The sequence below is a fragment of the Tachypleus tridentatus genome, chromosome 4 (genome assembly GCF_004210375.1).
Source record: "Tachypleus tridentatus isolate NWPU-2018 chromosome 4, ASM421037v1, whole genome shotgun sequence".
Taxonomy (NCBI): Eukaryota; Metazoa; Arthropoda; class Merostomata; order Xiphosura; family Limulidae; genus Tachypleus; species Tachypleus tridentatus.
The window spans coordinates 61,912,769-61,935,088 of NC_134828.1; the positions used below are offsets into that span (position 1 = coordinate 61,912,769).

At 32.7% G+C, this 22,320-nt stretch overlaps 1 protein-coding gene across 5 annotated transcripts in view; it reads left to right on the forward strand.

Moving 5' to 3' along the window:
- The first annotated feature begins 5,032 nt into the window (after positions 1-5,032).
- The window catches only part of LOC143249260 (mothers against decapentaplegic homolog 3-like), a 64,613-nt gene continuing 47,325 nt past the window's right edge, over positions 5,033-22,320 (forward strand). The window contains exons 1-2 of one of the 5 annotated variants that reach the window (XM_076498784.1): positions 17,237-17,408; positions 20,137-20,389. Coding sequence is in view for 2 of the 5 variants with exons in the window: in XM_076498787.1 (XP_076354902.1) it covers positions 5,381-5,577 (197 nt within the window). In the remaining 3 variants the exon portion in view is untranslated. Of the gene's footprint in view, positions 5,578-17,236; positions 17,409-20,136; positions 20,390-22,320 lie in introns of those variants that run through there. The other 4 variants (XM_076498787.1, XM_076498783.1, XM_076498786.1 and 1 more) reach the window with 4 other exon arrangements.

A 22,320-nucleotide genomic window follows, 5' to 3' on the forward strand; every position in this document is an offset into this window, starting at 1 on the left:
CAACTTATTGAAGCAACTCCAATATAAAATTTGGTCCATGATCAGACTGAATTTCTTTGGGCAAACCAACTAAAGTGAAAAAAATTAATTAAAGCCTTTGGTGCTGAAACATTTCTTAGGGGGATAGGTCTTCAAAGTGACTGATAGGTTTGACACGTTTTATAAAACTGAAAACATATTGCCTAAAAGAAATGTCTCATAATTTTGTCACATAACTTATTTACACCTAAATGGCCTCCCATTAGAGAGTTCATGGGCAAGTTTCAATATTTAAGAATGATATACTTTTGGAACAACAATTTGATAAGTGACAGCCCAGTCCTCTGAAACTGGCATATCTGGTAATCTCCATTTTCTCATAAGCACACCATTTTTGAAAAAAAATAACTATTTGGAACTTTCTCCAGTTCACCTTTTAGGAGCATATGTAAATAGTGAAGAAATATGTATATCCTTTTATTGCTCAGCAGTTAGTTTATTTCTTGCATAAATGAGCCAGATCATTCATGTCCATCATTCTTACTCACCAAGAAATTGTCAGCAGGATAATTACTCACAAGAACCCGTCAGATCCAAAAATGTCTGAGATAAATCTATAATATCATCTGAATATGTGTCTGTCATTTGTGTTTGGCTTAATTTCTTAGTCCATGCTTGAGACAGACACAACACAAGAAGGAAACAGATCTGAATTCTCCTCAACAATAATATCATCCTCAGATGAAACAGTGATTGGCTCGCTAAACATTTTGGTTTTGGCAATGACTTGTCTCCCAGCCAAATCGTTTCTCAACAATAATGATACATTCTTAAATGGCAGAGTAGGTTTCATTCCAATCAGAACTGCTCATGAAACTAATTTTGATGCTAAATAAATGTTATAAAGAGGAACATCAACAAAGCCATCTTCAATACTCTGAGAAATAACAGATTCACCAGTGGCAGAACTCAAAACTAAAAGTAGTTTGATTACTTGCACCAGTATCATGTAGAATACGTATGGGTATGAAATTAGTAGCGTCATTTATGAAAGACACGAAAACAGACACAAAAGGTCTAACTTCCTCCCAAACTACATCAGCCTTTATATCAGTGACTGAATCAACTACATGTGTGATCTGGTGAAACTATGTCCATATGTAAACATGGAACGCACCGTGTGTTGCTTCCTTCTATTTTTCAAACCCTAACAATTGGGTTTTTACAAAAATGGTAGACAGGCCTTAATTGTTTTGATGAAATTTTATCCTGACTATGAGAATATTTCGAATTAGAGGAGTTGATTTTTTTGAAGAAGAATCCTCGACGTCAGTGGGTTGAACAGATACAGGTTTTTGCTCAGATGGCAGGAATATCTTTTTATGAAACGTAGTTTTATGTATTAAAGTTTTATCATCAGAAAGAGAAGCTTCTTCCTGTAGTGTTTGAATTTTATTTTCATCCAAGTAAGTCTTGAGGTCGCTACTTGCCTCCTGAGGAGAAAAATTAACTTGCTAGTTTAATGATTGAATACAAATTTATATTTCTGAACATTCTTAATCAAACTAACATCGCTGTTCATGATGTAGATGTAGATGATGCTTTTCTAGTGAAACGTTTATTTGGTGTGAATCCAATGCAGGCCGATAAAATACAGAAAAAATATATGTTGGAAAACGGCATTATAGAGGCAGTGTGACGGATTTAATATTATACATTTATTTTAATATCTGTGTCTGATTCATTTAAATATATATTCAAAAAATGCATATAACTTATATTGTTAAATATGTATTGCACAATACCTACTTATTCAATAAATTTGTAGAAGGTTCTCGAGTGCAAGAACCAATAATATGTGTTTTACGAAAGCACTAGTTATCATCAGTACTGTTGCCTTAGCAGAAATTTGTAAAAAACTCTCTTCTCAAGCTTATAAGGTTAACCAACAATGTGCTAGTAGACAGAACATATTTTTGGTTTGCTACAGTTGGTATACTACCTCAAGAGCTATGACTGTGATTAATGCTGATTAATCGGGAAACTACAGACATTTGACAAGAACGTTTATGAATTTTGACTATTACAAACCGTTTAGCTTAAGCAGATGAACACTGGGCGTTAGTATTTTTACAAAGACATTATATAACTTCAGCAGTGAAAATCTCACGTGTGATTGGCGAAGAGCTAGCTAGTTCCTCATTAAGTGAATTGTCCTTATATCAACTCAAAATTAATTCACTCGTTGTGAACGTTCGACAAGATATCAAAGAAGTTCCGGATTGGAGAGAACACTTAATATTGTTTGTAAGTTTGTAAAGCTTTTGTATATAAATCATTATTTGTAATAACTATCAGTAATAACCATTACTGTAAACTGTATTATTGTTTCTATATTAAAATATATTTGTATTAAGAAAGAAAACTATGCATGTCAATCTTGTTAGCGAATACCATAAATTTGATACATTTCTGCATTTAATTAACTTCTAAGTCTACATTACAGTTCAGCTCAATTAAGGTTATTTGAAACCATAATACGTAACATAATAAATTGGAGGCTTGTCCGAGGTAAATTATAATATGTAACGTAATATACTTCACTGAATTAAAGCCACTGGATAAAGTGGAACATTAGTGGTAACCAACTTCTTATTCGTTTTTGTAACTCTATCCTTGTTTCTCAATCGTTAAATGAATATTGTTAGTAACTTCCTCTAGCTAACATCTACATTAACAGTGCATCTAAATACCACACACCTTGGATTTGGGCTGTATGGAAGAGCTTAATATATAACGTTCCAGAACGAGCTAAAACTCTATTTTAGCGTTTTCAGGTCGAACTAAAATTCCACACAAAGTTTTACGAAAAAATTCGCAGATTCAATGATACTATCGCTAATTTTTGACTCCCATAGTACACAATAATAAACATAGAAGGCATACATGTAGAGTTATGTTGTTGACTTACCTACTTGACTCCTTGACTCAGATCAAGAATAGTTTGTTGTGTTCTTGGCTATTTGTTCGCATTCTTGTTCTTTGTTTACAGACTAGATGCAAAGGTTTTGGATTTGACATCAGTGGGATAATTTTCATTATCTTTATCAATGGTATTCTACCGTTTTCAATGCTGCTCCCTTATAGTAATGCTTGGCCGGTGATACTGCAAGTTCCAGCTGAAACCTGGACTTCATTCGACGAAAGTGCCATATGGCTGTTTGAATAGCTTATTCTCCAATTTTCAATATCTCTTTCACTTTTTTGAATGTCATCGACTGACATAGAAGTGTAAGTTTAACATTTCTCTGAATACATTTTTCTGGTAGAGCTTGTTGCACATCGTTGGCAGATGAGAATAGTTTTGTATTATCATCAGATGACTTACAATTGTCGTTTCCAATCACGTTCATAAGATCATCTTGATCTCCTTGGAGTAATATGGCGCATAGAACCCTTAATACAGTCATTCAGAATGCAAGCAATCGATTGTTCTTGTCAAGAGCATTGAAACTTGATCCCTTCACTTGAAAATGTTGAAGCTGCTGTGAATTTGAGACCAAAAACTGCTGAATTGAAAATACATCATTCCCGCGCCTTGTTAGAGTGCTACAACAACATCTGGAACGCCTTGCCTTGACACTTGAGTTCCTGGAAGATCTGCTATTTTTCGAAGTAGAAGGATTCATAAAACCCAATATGTATTTGTCTAGTTAATATAGTTTCATTACTGGATACACGGGAGTTCTGAGGGTTTGTTTGTTTGTTTGTTTTTGAATTTCACACAAAGCTACTCGAGGGATATCTGTGCTAATCATCACCACCCACCGCCAACTCTTGGGCTACTATAACGGCTGAAAGGGCGAGCATGTTTGGCGCGACGGGGATGCGAATCCGCGACCCTCAGATTACGAGTCGCACGCCTTAACACGCTTGGCCATGCCGGGCCAAGAGTTGTAACGGAGTTCATGAAACTTTATAAGTGCAGTGAGTATTGGTATAATAAGCCTAAAGTAAAGACGTAGTGTGGGATCACTTAGCTTAAAATCAAGTTCATAAAATTTACCAAGAAAGTATGATATTGATTTAATTTAAACTTAAATCGTTTCTGAATTAAGCTCTTTTTGTTATATCATCAACATTTTAAACACAAAAAACAACAAATATATTTAACCAACGGAGCCGCTAAATTAATAAATCGACAATTATTTTTACAGTTTTCTTGTCTATACATTTAATTTTATATTTTTCAGTACATAGACTGGCAACAATATTAGGTTATAAATTTTTTTAGAACTACAATACAAGCAGTTTTATGACTATTCTAATATCGAACAGTTGTATATATCAACCCTAAGGAAGCCACAAAGTCGAAACACATTAAAACTATATGTATATATAGATATAGGGATTGTAAAGGTCGTTTTCTTTTGAGACAACTTAACTGGGTAATGAGAAAACCTAGATAAACGGTCTCAAAACTTTTATTTTCAAAAAGTGGCTTTCTCGTTATAAGTTCCCTGCTGGTACAGCGGTAAGTCTAGGGATTTACAACGCTAAAATTAGGGGTGCGATTCCCCTCGGTGGACTCAGCAGATTGCTCGATGAGGTCTTTGCTATATGAAAACACACACACACACACTCCTCCTTATCAAATATTAGTTTACACTTGTGTTGTTAAGCAACAGGACATAAAAGGCATTTTCGAAATTTAGTGTTACCAAAACGAACTTGCTTTTTTACATATTAATTGTTAAACTAATTGATTTTTACCATCCACACCTCAGAGTATTCCCTTGTCCCGTCATTGTTTAATGGGCTATACACTAGTTAGAAAAATAATTTACAATATACTTGGTCTCAACAAGAAATAAAAATTCCTTTTTCAAAATAATTTTAGTAGCGTCCTCCCGTGCTGACTTTTTATTATTGACTAAAATCGTGTATCCAGGCGCTAGAAGTGTCGTTTTGTGAATCACAGTGGCACAAATTGCAAACATAAAATGCCATAAAGTGTTTACGAAATTTAAGAATAAAACTATTATATAAAACTTTAAGAAACTAATTGCCTTTAATATTCAACATTGATTGTTTGAAAATCCTTTATATTTTGTAACTTAATTTTTTGTGCGGCAGCTTAGGTTGTATATTTGCGTGTAAAACGGCAGTTTATTCACTGTGGGTGCTAAACGGAACAAGTAGTGTAGAAGTGATTTCGGAATCGTGAGTTAACTTAGTGTGTCAGACTGTGTTTTCGCACTGTGGACTACTGCTTGAAAGTTATACCATTTGTTACGTGTGTGAAGTTTCAGTGAAAATGATAATATAATGCCGTGTTGTTGTAGTACTTAATTGAAGCTATATATCGCAGGAAACTACAGATATTTTAAGTTTGTAAAACATGACATCAATTCTTCCTGTTACTCCTCCTGTAGTCAAACGACTTCTTGGATGGAAGAAAGGAGAAGGAGAAGACAAGTGGAGTGAAAAAGCAGTGAAAAGTTTGGTCAAGAAACTTAAGAAGACTGGAGGGTTGGATGAATTAGAAAAGTCTATTACAACTCAAGATTCAAAAACCAGATGCATTACAATTCCAAGGTAATGTACAAGAATATTATTTTGGGCTGTATTTTGTAGACATACTTCAAGTTCAGAGACGTGAATATTTGTTTTTCTTTAAGTGTCATTAACTAATAAACAACTTAGTTTATATTTCAGCTCAATATCGTTTATGCTATCTAATTTATTTTACAAAAGTTTAAATCAAAGTTTAGTTAGTGTGTTGTGGGGCTAGTAAAGCAATTTTATTTATATAACAATAATGAGTAGTAATGTGAATCATGATGTGTAATATTCTAATAGAACTATTTTTTAACTATTTATTCGTTGGCATAATTAATAAATATCAATTATAGTTTGAAATTATCTGAGAACTTAGTATGCAAAAGGAGATATGTAGTTAGTCAACTTAATGCACTTTAAGTTTAAATTTGGATGGTATGTAGAAAATAAAAATTAATATTTAATTAAATAGTTGTATAATTTTGTAAATATAGTTTTACTTAGTTGGTCCTTTAAGACAAGAAATGAATATCTATTTCATGCAAATTGTATTTAAATTTTGTGTTTCTCAACCAGATGTTGATAAAAGTTAATTACTAGGAGGAAATGTATGTCTAGTTTTGATATGACACTGTTCGTCATTCCATTATCATTTATCATGATATATAATATAGCATCAGTGGCATATTTAGGGCCCATAGTCTTAATGAGGAACCATTGATAATTTTATTCTATGTAATATTACATGAAATCTAGGGCCCACAGAACCTTAAATCCACCACTATATTGCCTTTAAATAAAAAAAAAAAATTATTCTGTCATACATTGTTTATTAAGGTTGATAAAGACTGTGATGTTCCTGAGCTTGTAAATGTCATCTTTTTTGTTCTTACAATAGAAGATATTAGCATTCCCATGGAAAATACTGAAATTGATCTGAACACATTTAGTATAGATGGGAACCTGCTCAGTAGTATTACTGAAGAAAAGGTTGCTTTCATAGGGGTAACTAAACTACTCAAGTCATTAAAGCAATGTTGTTTTGTTAGCAATAAACCAATAGAATATTAGGATGTAATTATACATATTGATTATAAGTAGTAAAAAAAAAGTAAACAGTTTTATAATTCCCACAGTGTGTTTCAGCATAAGCTATATGCACATTCATGTGTGTGTATTTATATAGTAGCCTCATACATGGCTCTGAAGTTACCTGTAGAGTATGTTGTATTATGTATTCTTTTCTGACCCATAGCTTGACATCAGTGATGGCACTGAGATCTATAACTTGTGGAAAACTTTCAGACAAATGGAAATCAGCCATTCACAACAGACTGCTATGAATTAACAAAGTGTCATTAGCAAAATCTGAAACAGCTTTCAAAACAATGTTAAGCCAGCAATTGGTTAATTAAATGGACATGCAAGGCTATCATCAATGACAAAAGCAGATGACAGTTTTGTTTCCGACTTCCATCAGGTGCATAGAACATGCTCTAATACCAAACCAAATGTTAAAAATTACAACTAGATGCCATTTCACAATATTGGTGATTGGAAATATACTTTTTAAAACTGTCCTGTATGTAAGTTCATTGAAGTACATTTTGGTCATAGAGGAACAAAACAGAAGACATCAGTATGTGGAACAAGCTGACACTTGCTCTACAACCTAATAACATGTTTATACTCATTTGCAGACAATCTAGAATCAGATTCATACCAATTTCATTACAGGATCATATCATGATGACAAACTATGCTGTGAGCAGGAATAAGCATTAATGATTGTATATGTATCATTTATGTCACATATGACAGGAACCACATTTTTTTGTATTATTGAATACTAGTGTACCCTGGCCTAGTAGTTGATAACACTCACTGTTTTAAGGTGGTCACATTTTTTTGAAGAAAAAGTATAAATCCATTGAATGGAATACTTTTCACATTCACCAGAATTCAATCCTCTTGAGAATTGATAAGTAAGTTTAATTTATGTTGGTGTGCATTTATGTGTTGTTATGAAGTTTGATTATCATGACAGGGCCTATGCTGTCAGTTGTATTATCTGTCTTGGAATACAAATATTTTACATTATGTTGATATAAATGTCATGAGTAGTATTATACAGTCACCTACTTTAAATATTATTTTTAACTTATTTGTTTTATGACTAAATGATAAGTATTAAATAGTTTTTATACAATATTTGGATTTTTTTAATTAACAGATTTGCATCATCATCTGAATTCTAGTGGTTTTCATATAGAAAAATTCAGTTAGCTTCTGATTTATTTGAGCAATATTTTTTTTTCTAGAAGCTGTACAGTTTAAATGCTTCAATTTTTGTGCATTGTATCTTTTGAAATGTGGATAATAAGTGGTTTTGTGTTTAACTTGTATAATTTTGTTTCAAATTATTAAAACATTTTCTGTTGTCTACTGTGTGATGACAAATTGAAAGAGATTGGATACACATATTTCAGATTTACTTAAAATGTTAAAGAGCATATAGGCTGTAAAATCCAGTTTCCAGTTATGTAACAAAGCCTAGATGGAACTCCTATAGCAAAGTAACAAAATAATTACATTTAATTTTATAACCACACACGCTGCTTTTCTATACAATGTTACTGAAGGAAAGTAATAATTAAATATGTTTATATACATGTTGCAAAAATAGAAACATGACAGTTTTTCTTTTAGATGCACCTATCACTTCATATTTTATGTATATAAAATTTACTTAACTGTTATTGAATGATGTCAGTATTAGGTAATTTTAATACAAATAAAGCATACTGTAGAGACAAAATTGTTAGTCATTAACCATTTGAAGATATTACCACAGGATATCAGAAAGCAGAAATTTTCAGAAAGTACATGTAACTAACTAAAGTTTTATGTAACTTAAAGCTTTTTTATGATTGTTATTAAGATTGGAGACAAAAGAGTATGCATTTGCTCTTCAGATTTAACATGTATATATGTAATAAATTATACCATACTGGCCATTATTATTTTTCAGAAGTTAAAACATTAATATGTAAGAGAAGTTTATCATGCTTTGTAAGAAGATAATCAAATAATTCATCAGTACATTCCAAGGGAAGATACCCATAAATAAGTATACCATTAATTAATTGGTTTAAATTATACACACTTATTAAGTTTTCTAAAGATATTTTCAAAAGTTTGTCATGAATATTTGTTTAACGGGTTTATTAAAAGTGTTGGCAAATTTTGACCTTTGCTTGATGACTTTACAAAATATTTCTTATCAGATTTTGGAAACCTTTTTTATCACTGATGTAAGATGAATAGACTTATAATTACTGGGACAAGTTTTGTCACCTCCCTTGAATAAAGGAGTACCATTAGGCAACTTCCAGTCTGCCCGTTATTTGAAGAAAGAAAAAATATTAGCATGTGACTTATGTATCCAATCCTTAACCTTTTTCAAATATCTAATGTGTAAATATTATCTGGCCCAGGTACCCTATCGGTCTCTAAGCTCAGAAGTAATGGGATAATTTTGTTCAGTCTTGTTCTTTATAGTAGCTGTTAAAGAAAAGGAATATTGCTTAAATATTTATCAGTAAAAGCTGAAGAAAAATTAGAATTTAACAACTAAGCCATCTCATAATTCAGATGTTAGTAATACTGTACTATTTCTCAAAGGCATTATTTCCATCCTAATGTTTTACTTTCATTAATGTATTGAAAAAAAATACCAAACTATTAATTCTTTGTTTTCAGGCAATCTTTTTTTTCCATATACATTTTTTGGATTTCCTTATTTGATCTTTTAAAAATCTACCATCATAGCACTCCATTTAATCTTCTTAAGTTTACAATGCTTTTATTAACTCTTATTCTTCATACCCTTTATAGCCAATCTAGTTTTTTACTTGCAGCCACCCTTTGTTTTTGTAATAAGGAACACATCTACCTTAAATATTTAAACATTTATTTTTAAATTGTTTCCACATTTATTTGTATCTCCTGTTAATTCATTTGCCCAATGTGCAACAGTTAATTATTCTCTCATATCTTGAAAATTTGTTTTTTTTTTTAATTTATAACCATAATATTGCTTTCCCTTTCTTCATATGAAGTAAAACATCAAATCTAATTGAGCAATGATCCCTTGCACCCAAATTTTCTCAAATAACCACTCTGTCTATGATTTACATATTAGAAGTTAACAATATACCTAAAATGGCTCTGTTCTTAATAGGTTCCCTAAGTAGTTGATGAAGTAAACCATCCTGAACAGTTTCTAAAAAATCTACCTCCATGTTCCTCACAATTTCACTCTTAATGTTTCATAATCTACATGGCTGAAATTAAAATCCATCATAATTATAGCCTCAATAAGAATTGAATTATTTATCTTAATGTTGAGTTTCTTGATAGTTTTGTCTGGTTGTCTGCAACAAATTTCAGCTAAAAACCTTGTTCCCTTATAACTAATAACAAAAATCCAGATGTAACCAAATAACTGTTGTATTTTACATCCTCATCAAGAACATGATGTATCTTGCATTTCACATTGTCAATTCTTTTCCTCTTTTTACTACATATCACTATTAAACAGATTGTAACCCAATTTCAAAGAAATTCATTTCATCAAAATTGTCTATATTTAACCAGATTTCTTTTTCTTTTTTTTTTGACACCTGTTCTAAAGTCTAAATAGCGATATGCCTGTCATATGGTGGTAGATGATGATGTTTTGTTTTTTATTGAAAATTAAATGTAAATAAATGTTTTATGAATTTTTTTCAAAATATGTGCTACATTGTAGTTACAGCATAAGTTTGAAGAATGTGTATTTTCTTTTCTTGTATTTCATAAAAGCATCTTTTGTGAGTATTTAAGTCATCTCCTGAAGTTGCACTTTATTATAATTTTGACTTGTGTATGTTCCTTTGACTTGTTCTTCCTGTAATGCCTGATAAATTGAATCATGTGAAAAATTCATTCATGAAGTAATATTCATATATCAAGTGTCTGACCTTGTGATTTATTAATTATGATGGCAAAAGCAATGAATTTTAAGACGAAGGGAAAATTCACGAGAGATAACTTTTCACTAAAAGTGCTTATAAATTTTAAAAAAATTGTATTAAAGGTGAAAAACATCAATAAAAATGCATTATAGCATTATTTATTGCATTGAAAATATATTTAAGTTTCTTTGATGCATGTAGTCACTTGTATTTATTATATAATATGGTATTATCCCTTATTTGTCTGAACATGCAAAAATGTTTTGTATTATGATTTTAAGAATATAAGTGTGATCTTACTTTAATGGATAGAGCATGTATGTCAGTGTCTACTTATGTAACCAAAGTTCCTGCCTCATCTATTGAATGTCACCACAAACAAAAATCCATAAAACATTTCACACACTGGGTATTTAAAATTCACACAATTAGAAGGATAACTGTGGTATGTACAACAACCATTTCTTTATTGTCAAACATAAATAAGCATACCCTCCTCACTACAAGTACATAACTTTCACAAGGATTGTACATGAGGATTTGATTATACTTTTATTGATGCAATTTTTAAATATCGTACTGGAAAGATGATGCTCTTAAAAACTATTATTTTTCAATAAATGGTACCACTTGTTTATTAATTTATATTGGTAAATTTATAAAAATTTTGAGCTCTGTACATTGAATCACTTTGATGTAATGAGTTACATAGGAATAAAGGGCACAACACAAACTATTTTCCTGTGCAGTACTCCCAAGAAAAAATTGTTTTTAGAAAATTTTCATTTTTTCTAAATATTCCTTATTGAGGTATGGATACTACAATACAACTGCTTGTGGGGCAAGGTTTCTGTTAGTGATAATAATGAACATATTAACATAAAATTCAGACTCATTTTGGATTTGAACTTAAGACTTCCACATGATAATTGAATGCTGAAACTGCTGTGACATGCAGTCTTTGTAATCAGTTAAAAAATAATTGCGATACATAGAGCAGACTGTTACGTTATTTTGTTTTTTCCTGATATTGTAATAACTTTCTTTAATCATTATGAGCTAGCAGTTTTTTAAAAATGAGTTATAAATCATCCCAACAAGACTTTTGAAGCTAGAATTCTGCTTCAGACAAACTACTAATCCAGTTTGAACTTTTCAAACAGTGGAAGCGTTCGAAACATAGTGGCTTTTATTATATATAGTACTGTCTTAATTATAACGCTGTGGTGCCTTGGTTTCAAAACGTTTAGTACAAACTGCTGTCAGCTTATTTACATGTGATTTTACACATTGTCACAAAATAAAGGAGTGAAAAAAAAAAAAAAAAAGCGAGAGGCCCCGAGCGCAAAGCCAAGAGATGTGAATTTGATATGAGGATGTTGGGAATTTATATAAGAAAGGAATTTGGAAACATGACTCTATTACCGAAATAGCAAGAAACTGTTAACGATACAGCGTTTGTAAAGGCCATTTTTAAAGTCGCATGGGATTTATCTATCACTTATATTTGTGATAGCAAAGAAAACTAGTGGCTTGTTGGATCCAGCGGAGATTCCTTATATCTAGACATAAATGGCACCATTAAAGAATGAGTGATTTAACTTTATGAAGAGGGCAAGAAGTTACAGGAATTGTTTAAGGGTGAAATCTAGATACTGTTCAGTGTCAGAAGATGTCGTTAAATGCAGCAGAGTAGGATCAAGTCTGCTCACTTTTGGTGCGATTTTAATTATTCAGTGAAAATGTTGACTGTTTTAGCCAGTTATATTCTTACTCCTTATAAATAAAAGATAATCAGCTCATTTGGCATTCTTAGAAGACAGACTTGGAGCTTCACTTTTATCCCACTAAACAAGAAGAAAAACAAACGCACTTATGTCTTGTGCTCGGCTTTTCTACTCGCTTGACCGCGGCAGATCATCAAAGCATAATAAAAATTCTATGAAAGTCATAGCTCATTTACCGAACTTTAATTATTGCAATCTCTAAATTTATCTACAAGTCAAGAAAAGGTAGAAGAGAAATAACCTTAATTTTTTGCCAGTCTTGAGTTATTAAACCCAAATAACTACACGATTGGATTGCTCATTCTTAGAATTTGCGTGAATAGAGATGACACGCATCAAAACTAAAATAAAAATGCCTATACTTAGTTACCGTCGTGTTACCACTGTCGAGGAGGGGAAAAAAAACAAACCTATTCAATCGTTAAGAAACTTTCAATAACAAAGGACTGTGATGGTTTTATTGTATTGAAAATTTCTCACTCTCTACGTTAATTACTATACACTGAATCCGAAAGCGATATCCATCTTTCTTCATCACGTACAGATTTTTCACAAAACTTTGTATGTTCTTTTACATAACGAGATTAGTATCATTGAAATCAAGTCACATTTTGATATGCTTAAAATGTTGACAACCACTGGGTATATATTTCTCTAGACGAATCGCAACGTGAGAGTCACTGATCTTTTAAAACACCCATGAAACACACCGCTGGTATATAAACGGTTAACAGGCCGCTGACATGTCATTTTTGGATCTATTTGTTTGTGCGTGTGCTCAGACAATTTCTTTTCAATATTGTTTATTTGTCGCTATGACGAAAAGAGGTTTGTGTAAATGAACATATCCTATTATATTTATGGTAAATTTGAGTTCGGTAAGAATTTTTTTTCCTTTTGAGTTGGAGAAAAAATATTTCGCGATGAAAAAGAATGGATAGTATTTTCGAAGTTTGTGCAGCTGAATTATAGAAAATCCGCTATTAAAATCACAATAACTTATTAAATTTAAATTCGCAGGCCTCTGTAACTTACGAAATAAAGATAAGAAGTCAAAGTTCTATTTCAAAAGAAGGTAAATAAACAGTTATTATATTTAACTGATTACTTTTACGTCATTAAAGAACAAATGTTTTAAATTTATAAAGAGGATAAGAAATTACAAACATAACTTTTTGAGTGCCTTTTTGACTAGCTGGTTTTTGTGTCCCCACCTCTATCAGTCGCTACGTGATTCTAGAAGGTAGATTTATAATGATGCAGTAAGATAGATCCTTCTAGCATTACAATAATGACAGCTTAGCTTACCATTAAAACTACTTTCGTGCAATTTATTCCTGTACCATACGTTTCTATACACTATTTTTTCTTCATTGTTCTGGCCACCACCATTCTTAGTCCTGCTTCAATTAGGAAATTTGTGACACAATTTAAGATTTGCTTTTTCTTCTAATCCCAACATTTATTCAGTATTAAAGTATATTTTTTATCAGATACTTTATTACTACTTTTGACGAGGACAGTTATTACGTAAAACATTTTTCTTCCCAGAAGTAATGTTTGTATTTTACATCACGCCCAAATTGCCTTCGTCCAACCATCCTCCGGCCTGGCATGACCAGGTGGCTCAGGCACTCGACTCGTAATCCGAAGGTCGCAGGTTCGAATCCCCATCACATCAAACATGCTCGCCTTTTCAACCGTGGGGGCGTTATAATATGACGGTCAGTCTTACTGTTCGTTGGTAAAAGAGCACCCCAAGAGGTGGCGGTGAATGGTGATGACTAGCTGTCTTTCTTCGAGTCTTACAGTGCTAAATTAGGGACGGCTGGCGCAGGAAGCCCTCGTGTAGCTTTGCTTGAAAGTAAAAAAACAAACAAACAATCCTCAGAAAAAAGGCGGCTGCTTTTTGCGTTCTGCTAATATGCGCATTTCTAACTCAAGCCGTATTGCGATAGGGTTATTGACGGAAATTAATAATCGAAAATATCGTTTACTTTCTTTTTATCCTGTGACCACACAGCAGTTTTGAAGTTCATTTTGTCTGTGTATTTACAGATACACCAATATGGTACAATATCGAAAGTAATTGCTTAATAATATATTATTAACTTGTTCAGAAGTGAACATACGATTCTTTCTTTCTAGTATATTTCAGCGTTCGGGGGAAACATAACGTTTGGACTAGTTTGGCTTTTTTTTAAAGTTAAAGATTCTCGAATCATTTCCCTCAAAGTTGCGGTATTGTACTTAAAATTGATGCAACATATAAACTCGCAGAATGAAACTCGATCAGAAGGCTAAACTTTCAGTAATTGTTAATGCCGTTATCAGAAATTGTGCTTTGGAAGCTTATTGAAGCAAAAGGAATCTGATTTAATCGTAACGTCACATACTAATTATTATACTGTTCACGATTAAGTGAATATAACACCATTATCATTGAATACATATTACTACTTGTCAGGCGTGTGTGTACCTGCAAGCAACATCGTGTGATCAATAATTCGTTAGAGAAAGAAACTTAGACTTAGTTGGGGGTTGTTTTTGGTACAAGTCTACTTGTATTTCAAGGTCTAGACTTGTAGCAAGGTTAGAAACGAGTTGAGTAACCACCGTTAATGCGTCTGGCTATTCGCTAAACTGTTTAGTTTAAAAGAGTTCGTAACCTTCTGAAAGTCTCATCAGTTTATGTTGTGGGTGCAAAGAACTCGTCTGTCCTTCTTCTGGCTGGTATTGCGTCTCGAAACATCCATTATCATCGCAGGGTAGAAGCGATAGATGTCAGTGCATTTCATTGAACACAAAAATAGATTTTGCTATCGCAGTGAAATGTTTTAACAATAACGAACTTGGTACTTGAGTACATTAACTATAGCTAATTTTGTGACACACACTAACTATGCCAGACGATTTTTCATATAATTTAAGCGTAAGACTGTAATGTGGCGCCTTACACTCAACATTGTTTAAATTTCACCAAGTAGACTGTGTATGAAGTAAGTTGAGTATTAAAATGTAATAGTGTGAAAGAAAGGTACATTATTTATAAAATTAGCACTATTTGCACTATTATTTCATTGTTTTGGAGGCGCACTTTTATATCTTTTAGATGTTATGCTTATGTAGTGTAAAATTACGTTCGGTACCTGCCCAGGCGTTGAACATATGGGATTACATACATTTTACATGTTAAAATTTTCAAACTTTTTTATTGAAAAAACAAAATTTCATTTTAAAACTTCTGTGAAAACGTTTTTGTAAAATGTAACTGCTTTCTTTAAAATATATTTCAGACGTTTTACTTTTGTTTTGGAGGTTGGTTTAGTAGTCTAAGAGTTAAGGTCAATACGAAAATTACAGAGTTGTATTTTTTTATTTTACTCGGAGGCTTTTACTCGGAACGGCTTTATTCAATTTTAATGCCCCCCGCTAGTACAGCGGTATGTCTCCGGATTTACAACGCTAAAATCAGAGGTTCGATTCCCCTCGGTGGGCTGAACAGATAGCCCGATGTGGCTTTGCTATAAGAAAAACACACTCAACTTTAAAATACTTAACGCTACTTGGGACTGTGTGTTTCTGGTTTTCTACTTCAAATAGTAAACGAAATAAAGCACATTGAAACAAGTTAAATGCCTTAACAACTAGGCGGTTTTACAAGTAGTATATTTGACTTTGTGGGTATGTTGACAATGAATATTTCGCATTTTGTATCTAGACAAGAGAGAACTTTCTATAGTTCATAAATACTTAACATTTTTAAAACCTAAATTAATCAAACCTTGTTGTTACCTGTTGTTATTTAGCGAGTTTAATTACGTTGGCTTCTTGGGGAAGGAGGTATCACTGATGATGCTTTAAAGATTCGGGGCTTGGGAATTTTCGTGGTGTTAGTATGATACCAGTTGTGGTTATTTATTTAGATTTTTCAAGAATCCAGTTTGAGATTTCGGGCCGGGCCTTTTGTGCCAGTGTGTAGCGACCTTTTTGCTGGGGAGACTTTTGGGGAAATTGAGAATGAGTGATTCCTGTGCTGGAAGGGGTATGTTTTTGGTAACTTACGGTGTCTATTGCATGTGAACTTTTGTGATTATTAGTTATTCTTAAGTGGAGGATTAATGTTTACAAGAAAAACCCTTGATCCTGTATTATAAATTTTTATTTTTTCAGCACATTTCTGTATGGCATGTATTAAAAAAAGTAAAAATCGTCTCACGTTCTTTATTCTAGTAGTAAATTATAACTGTATTTGTACACTGCGAATTAGCATTGAATAGCAGAGAAGCAAATGTTTTTTTTTATCTTTACCTGACATTCTTAAGGTGAAAAATGTCATTTGAGGTAAATAATGAAGCAGTTGCCACATACCACCAATAGTTTTTTGTAAGTAGAGTTGTGGATGAACACAAATGGTGATTGTGAATTTAAGTTTTTGCAATTATTATACATCTAGTTTACCAGCAGGCCTTATGAAACCTGGTGTTAGGCGAGAGGCTCTTTGGTATAGAATATAGCAGATACAATGCAGTTGTACCTATACATTTTTCATTATTTGCACTTATAAACTCCAAGAAATATTTATGAATTTGAATTCAATAAATGCATTTAGCATTTGGTGAAGAAGTTTAGGGCGTGTGTATTAAATTTACAGTTATTAAAATTTTTAATTTATTCCTAGTTAACCTGAACTTGGCCATTAATACGTTTTTGCATTACAATTTCATTGATAAATCTTCTGCTCATAATGACAAGCTAATTTATATTGTAGACATACTTGAACCCATAATTTGGGCTATGATTTACAAATATGGGTTGTTCTACCCACTATGATAATGGATCTTCCCCGTCAGTGTGTACGTAATTCGCGAGCGCAGCGCTTGTGAGTGTACATGTAATGTGTGTGTTGGAAGATCCAAAATGTACCTTCTTTCAGCCGGAGTAGGGGTCAGGAATTCCAGTTGTGGGATATTAGTACTTGTAGTAAGGGCTGTTCTTGTATTAGTTAAAGAATAAGAACTTCAGTAAACTGCCATTTCAAAACTGTGACAGTATATATAAGGTAAGTTAAAAATGTGAAGATATCTTTGTATATTATACCATAGTTGACTTCCGATGTTTTTGCAGAGTGAGTGTGAAGTAATTGATTGGCCAATGTTAAGCCTAGCGAGTTGATATAAATGTTTCTTACCTAAAATTAGTTAGCGGTACCGGTCCGATAGAATAGCCATATAGATAGCTATCATTTGTGACTGATTTTAGTCTCGAAAATGAACTTTCGGATTAGTTTCTTGTAGTTCTCTGGTAACGTTTTATATTTTAGAAGTAGAACATACAATTAAATACTATTGGAAATAGCATTAATATAATTGATATTGTTAATGTGTGTGTATTGTTGCTACAAATTTATCTTTTTGTATTTTGTAAATAATTCGAGAATTCTTCTTTTAATAAGTAACAGAAATATATTTCATATCTTGCCATTAGCTGTTTCTGAGACATTAACTAATCCATTTACACAAAAATATTATTTACCCTGGGTGTCTGCCTACAAGATTTGCGTACTAACTCTTGCCTCAGTTCATACATCAAACATGAAGTGTGCTGGTGCATGATGCAGTCTATGTTCATTTTAGTATGGATCATGACTTGGTTACTAGGCCTTGTACTCCCATCTTTTCAGTCACAAATGACCTGTTGGATTGTAAATGTAATTTGATTTGCTTTAAATTTGCTAATCTTTTGCCTGTGTCTTTTATTATTGCAGATACTCTACTCCATGAACCCACTCTTTGGGATTTTTGACTTTCCTCATTGCTTGTTATTAGGGCTTTTGTATTTTCCTTTCTCAAATTAGCTCCCTGCTGGCACTCAAATTCCTTATCTCTCTCATGTTTATAAATCTTATCTCTTTCTTTTCTTTTTAGATTCTTTTTTTTTTTTTTTGGTATCTATTTGACTTAGAGATCTGATTACTTGCTTTCTGGTTACTTATTTCTGCAACTTCATCTTTTATTCATCATCTTTTTACGTTCCCTTTCATTCTTTGTGTTCCAGAGACATTTTCCACAGTGGTTCATTTCCTTCTCTCTGCCAATTTAACCTGTTCTGTTACTTCTGCTGTGACTCTATTTACTTTGATTCCCTGATATGAAGACTTCCTGTCAAGTTGTATTCCTTTTTACTGTACATCTTTCTACTTGTGTACACGGTCTTCATTGGGCTTTCTTTCTTTGACCAGACATCTTTGGTGGTGTTCATTTCTCACTGGAGACCTGGACTGTTGTTGTATGGCTTCAGTCCTTTTTACCTTTGTCTCCTGTTCTTTATTTCTCTTTTGTCACTGACCTCCACTCCTGACTCTTGTGCCTGTCTGGGTCCTTAATATGGTTTTTTTATACTTTCACATGTGTCTTATATGAGCTGTTGGCTTCTTGCTCTTTTTACAACCATTTCTTTGTACCTTATTCTCTTGTTTTAGTCAGTGTCATTCAAATGTCTGTGTTGTTGATGCTTTTTGCACTCTCTTCTAATGCACTTTTACAACACCCTTAGCAAGACCAGTTTTTTTAAAGATTTATGGCACTTGGAAGGATAACTGTCCTTCCTTTTGTCTCTCATGCCTGTGATTGTTTGGACCCAAATAATTTGTGTATGTGGGTTCTTTGTTGTTCGTTATTAGTTAGTGGAGACTTCTCAGAGTTTCCACCATTGTCTGTTGCTACCCTGGGACCTCTCTTCTTCCATGAATCTTTCTCTTTCTGTCCATGTAGGTTTTTCTCTGGTGTGGATGCTTGCATTTGTTCCAATCTGATTGATTGCTTTTCTCATTATCTTTTCCGTATTTTCATTGGTTCGTAGACTGGATCTTCCAGGTGAGCGTGTGGATAACTCCCTACTTATTCATCACTTTTTCTCTTCACCATCTGGCTATTTTGTCTCCTGTGGAATTTTGATTAGCATCAGTTATCACACATGAGTCAACACAGTCTTTGAAATAGATAAGTATCTTCCCTTTCCACTGAAGCAGGTGGTTGATTTTGCCTCACAGGGTACCTTATTTTCCAAAATCATCAAGCCAGGATAAAGGAAGGTGTTTAGCTTATCTTTTGTCTCTTCCAGTGTTCATTTTGAGATGAGGTGTTCCACAAGACCACTTGAGGTATTCTTGTGGTATGCAAATTTACTCAGTTTCAATTCTTTGAATTACCATGTAAAAAAACAAAAGACCTTTCAGCTGGTGGTCAAATAGGGATCAGGCTTTCTACAATTTCTCCAATGTGAAATCTTTCTCTCTATTCTTCAAATGGTGTATGGGAGACCCTCACTACTAGTCAGTTCCTAGTAAATAGGAATGAGCTTAAGGCATGTAAATATCATAGGCAGATGTTTGAGGGAGATAGTATTTCTGTCTGATTAGGTGGGTATCTTTTTGGAAATATATTTACAGATTAAGAAAGTGTTAACTTGAAGATATGTACATAAATATGTATTCATTAAAAAAAAAAGAAATAAATTCTGTTGTGTTTATTATGCATATTTTTATAAGAAGTTTTAATCAATCTTTTGTAATGTTGAACTAGAACTAATACTGGTACAGTATTTCAACATCATATGAAAAATTGCTTATAGTACTCAGGGTTTATGCTGTTTCCTTTCTCTAGTAGCTCTCCACCTGCACCCATTTCTCTCTTTGGTCACTATCATCCAAATGTTTATGCTGTTAATGCTTCTTGCATGCTCTTCTAATACTTACGTAATGCCTTTACTCAGACAAGTTTTTTTTTTAGACTCCTGCCACTTGGGAGGATAACTGTTGAATGGGGATCTGGGCATTTCTCCAATCTCTCCAATGTGAATTCTCCCTCTACGCTCTTCTTCAGATTGAGTACAGGAGACTCTTTGGTTGCTGTTGTCCAAATGCTTATGCTGTGGATGCTTCTTGCACCCACTTCTAATGCACTTAATTATACACTTAGTATAACCAGGAACTTTCATTTATATATAGTCAGTCATGTGATCCTGTAAGGACAGTTGTCCTGTGTAAGTAATAACAAATACACAGTTTGTGTTTATTTTCTAATAAGGATTGTTAATTTTATATTAAACTTTGTGTTCAATTTTGTTTTTTACTTTGACTAGGTTAGTGAGAAACCTGATATTAGTTGCCATCAGTATCGTGAGAGAATCTCCTCTTATCTAACATAACTATTTGATATAGCTTGAACATTAAACCACTTTCACTTGGACACGTCACATAATTATAACAACAGAAAATATAAATATGCTAATTTAGAAACTGATTGTTTGTTTCTGTACATCCAGTAATACTTGTAGTCAGATGTTCATTTTGATATTGGTTGTTGGGCAGTGAAATTAAGCAAGCCAGGTATACTTAGTATTTAGTAAATGTGTATCTTTTCTTTTATTAGTGTTAAGGTACATATGTAATTTATTTGTTAGAGAAAGATTCAGAACTCTTGTTTTTTTGTTTGTTTTTTTCATTCACATAAACTTGATAGCATGTTTAGTGTATAGGATGTAAAAGATAACCATATCCTTTCTACCTGGGTTAGTTTGTTTCATGATGTACTTATGTTTTATATACGTCATCTAATTAGTATTAATGGATGTAATTTCTTTTCTAGAACATTTGTTTTTTCCCCAAGTTTATTTTTTAAATAAATTTTTTTTCTAAGTTTTCTTTCTTGAGTAAGCACAATTATTATCACTAACAGGACAAACTTTTATAATAAACTATGGAATAGTTTGATACCAGGCATCAGTTGAAATATGGGTTGCTCTGTACAACATTATACCTCAGCTTACAGTTTCTATTTCATGCCTCTTATTATTAGTCTTGGAATTTATTTGCTTCCTTAAGACTTGTATGGTGTTGTCAACACTTATTTTTGCTTATTGATAGGCAGTTTAGTTTTAATATAATCAACTTGATTGGATGTTGGTAGGATTGGATGAATTGTCATCAATATTGATGCTTTGTTTCATTTTTTTTACACAGATTTTCACTACAAGTCTAATCTTTATTTGTTTTTTTAATTGTATTTGTTGTTTTGTGACTTAAATACATGTATATTGGAAGATAGTACAACACTGTTTTTATTGCTGATGAACATTGTGTTTACTACTTTACCATACTTAAGCAGTTAGTAATAAATGTAGCTTCCAGTATTTTGTAATGTACCGTGAGGTTTTGTTTACCACACGTGTATAACACACACACACACACACACACACACACACACACACACACACACACACACACACACACACACACACTGACAACTGAATAAGCCACAGTGAGAATACTGGTCGTTCTTTAGAATTCCCATATTCTTATACCAAGGGCATGTCATAAGGGTTCTGCTTGAATAAACATACTGATAAAAGTTTGGGTCTGAAATAACTGTCATGATATCACATGCAATGTCTTAAGTATCTAGAAAGAAGGTAGCATGTGGTACTGGTATATATTAGAAGAAATTAATATAATAGTGCTCCACAAATAAACCTTGACAAAACCAGTGTTTAACACTATATACTAAGTTATATTGTCATACCTTTATGCCTAAAGAAGCATAGAGCATTATCAGCAGGGCAGAGAGTTTGAATAAAAGCTTTGCCTCATGCTGGTTGGAGTCTCCTACAAATTGTTACACACTTGAAATACTCCCCAAACACTGTGAGATTGTGAGTGGTTAATTTGAAAATGGTACTGGTCTTAAGTATCCTCGTTCATGTACCAAATGAGAGAAAAGTGTTCAGATCTACAGTATAAAGAAGACTTGATGAGGATGGACTATTTTAGTTTTATTATACAGTTCAGAATAGTAAAAAGGTCCTGAATAACAGTACAGGGTGAAAAATGGAGGGTTTTTTTCTCTTCTGTATTTCATGTTGCATGATTGTCTGGGTGATTGGATGTTGAAAGGCAAGAGTAAAAAATGTGCACT